Source organism: Arachis ipaensis, chromosome B10, assembly GCF_000816755.2.
Source record: "Arachis ipaensis cultivar K30076 chromosome B10, Araip1.1, whole genome shotgun sequence".
NCBI classification, from domain to species: Eukaryota; Viridiplantae; Streptophyta; class Magnoliopsida; order Fabales; family Fabaceae; genus Arachis; species Arachis ipaensis.
The window spans coordinates 116,668,108-116,669,801 of NC_029794.2; the positions used below are offsets into that span (position 1 = coordinate 116,668,108).

At 24.9% G+C, this 1,694-nt stretch overlaps 1 protein-coding gene across 1 annotated transcript in view; it reads right to left on the reverse strand.

Annotated features, from left to right (window-relative positions):
• The window catches only part of LOC107622934 (5'-methylthioadenosine/S-adenosylhomocysteine nucleosidase), a 4,244-nt gene extending 3,611 nt beyond the window's left edge, over positions 1 to 633 (reverse strand). Inside the window, exons 1-2 of the mRNA XM_016325015.2 lie at positions 345 to 633; positions 119 to 186 (exon numbers count right to left, since the gene is read on the reverse strand). Of these exons, the coding sequence (XP_016180501.1) occupies positions 119 to 186; positions 345 to 576 (300 nt within the window). The 5' untranslated portion in view covers positions 577 to 633. The remainder of the gene's footprint in view (positions 1 to 118; positions 187 to 344) is intronic.

Below are 1,694 nucleotides of genomic sequence, written 5' to 3' on the forward strand. Positions count from 1 at the left end.
TATTAGCTAAATTTTTATAATATTTATTGAAGAATATAGTGACCAAAAACTATGATATATCATCCACCCAAAAGTATTTTACAAATGCGATGAATTAAAAAAGAAAAAGAAAACATACCACACTCAATCCAGTCATGACCAATATAACAGGCTTATCGCCAATGGATCCAAAGCGGAATCTCCTTCCTTCATTATTATTTATTATCCATTAATAAAAAAAGAAAATGAAGCTAAATTGGAAATATAAATTGACAAATCTTAACTATTAATACAAGAGACCTAATTAAGGTGAATTATATATATTCATGAAGTTTATATTTTCTTTTATTCTTATTTATATTTACCTGCAAAGTCAATAATATTTTCACTGGGAGTGTAGGCTGGATTTTGAAGAAGAGGATTGAGTTCAAAAGAATTTGGTATGACCAAACCTATATAAGGCCCTTCTTCGTTGATTCTTGTTATTTCTTCTTGCAATTGAGAAGTCAAAGCACAACTAACTAATGCATTTTGGGCATTGAATAACATAAATAATGCCCCAAGAAACATGCATAAGCATAACACTCTCCTACCCATCTTAAATTCTTTATTGATCCACAACACTCATAAAAAGAGCACAACATGAGAATTGAACTACTCAATTATCGGTTTTTATAGGGAAGAAAAAGTTTAGCTGAATATAATATAAATTATTTTTATTGATTGTTTAAAAATTAACCTTTCACGTTGTCATTTAATTAATCGAGTAATTGATTATTTTAATTTAAAAATTATAAAGCTACAAATATATAGCTTTTGCTCTATTTTCTCCCTTATTTAATAATTAGGGTAAGGTAGGTGAGATTATTTGCAATCCAATATATTTATTTGCACTCATTATTAATTGATAATCATTATAATTCCCTAAATCATCCTCATCTAAATCAATTAATTTATTAAAATAAACATTTTAAAATAATATTTTTTTTGTCTAGCTCGCACTCGGATTCAATATTGATTCCAATATTTTCATAGTTCCAATATAAAAGTGATAAGTAAACACCATTTTATTTTATTTTTTTGTTTATATTTATATATTTATTCAAAACTTGTATAAAATAATAACAACAAATATTGTGACAAACGTCAACCGATATATAAGTTACAATGAATGTTTCACATCAAGAATGATAATAAAAAATCCCAATAAATTTAATAACCAATAATAAACAAAAACAAAATAAAATTATATAATTATGACTATAATAACATATGTGCTTGTAAAATGAGTTTAAACTTTTATACATTGGTGAAGAATATTTAAATATTTTATTAATAATGATGCAATAAAATCAAATCAATCGTGTTCTTGGCATACTTTCTCAATTTCTAATATAAAGATGGTTAGTATCATTCAAAAAGTTAAAAAAATGGTTAGTAGCTAATCAAGTAAGCATTACTAAGTACTGTCTACAGAGAGAGTCAGAATAAAATAACATTAACATATTACCTACTCTTTTGTCTCTTTATTTGACGTAGTACTAAAAAAATTCTATAATAATAGAAAATTGATGTGTTCAATTCCACGTTTATCTTGAAGCCTAATCATGGTTTACTACAATGATCAATTTGAATGTTTAAATTTAAGTGAGAATGAAATTTATTTCAAAAGGCTAATTAAGGAAGAGAATTTTATTATTTTGGATTAATAAAGT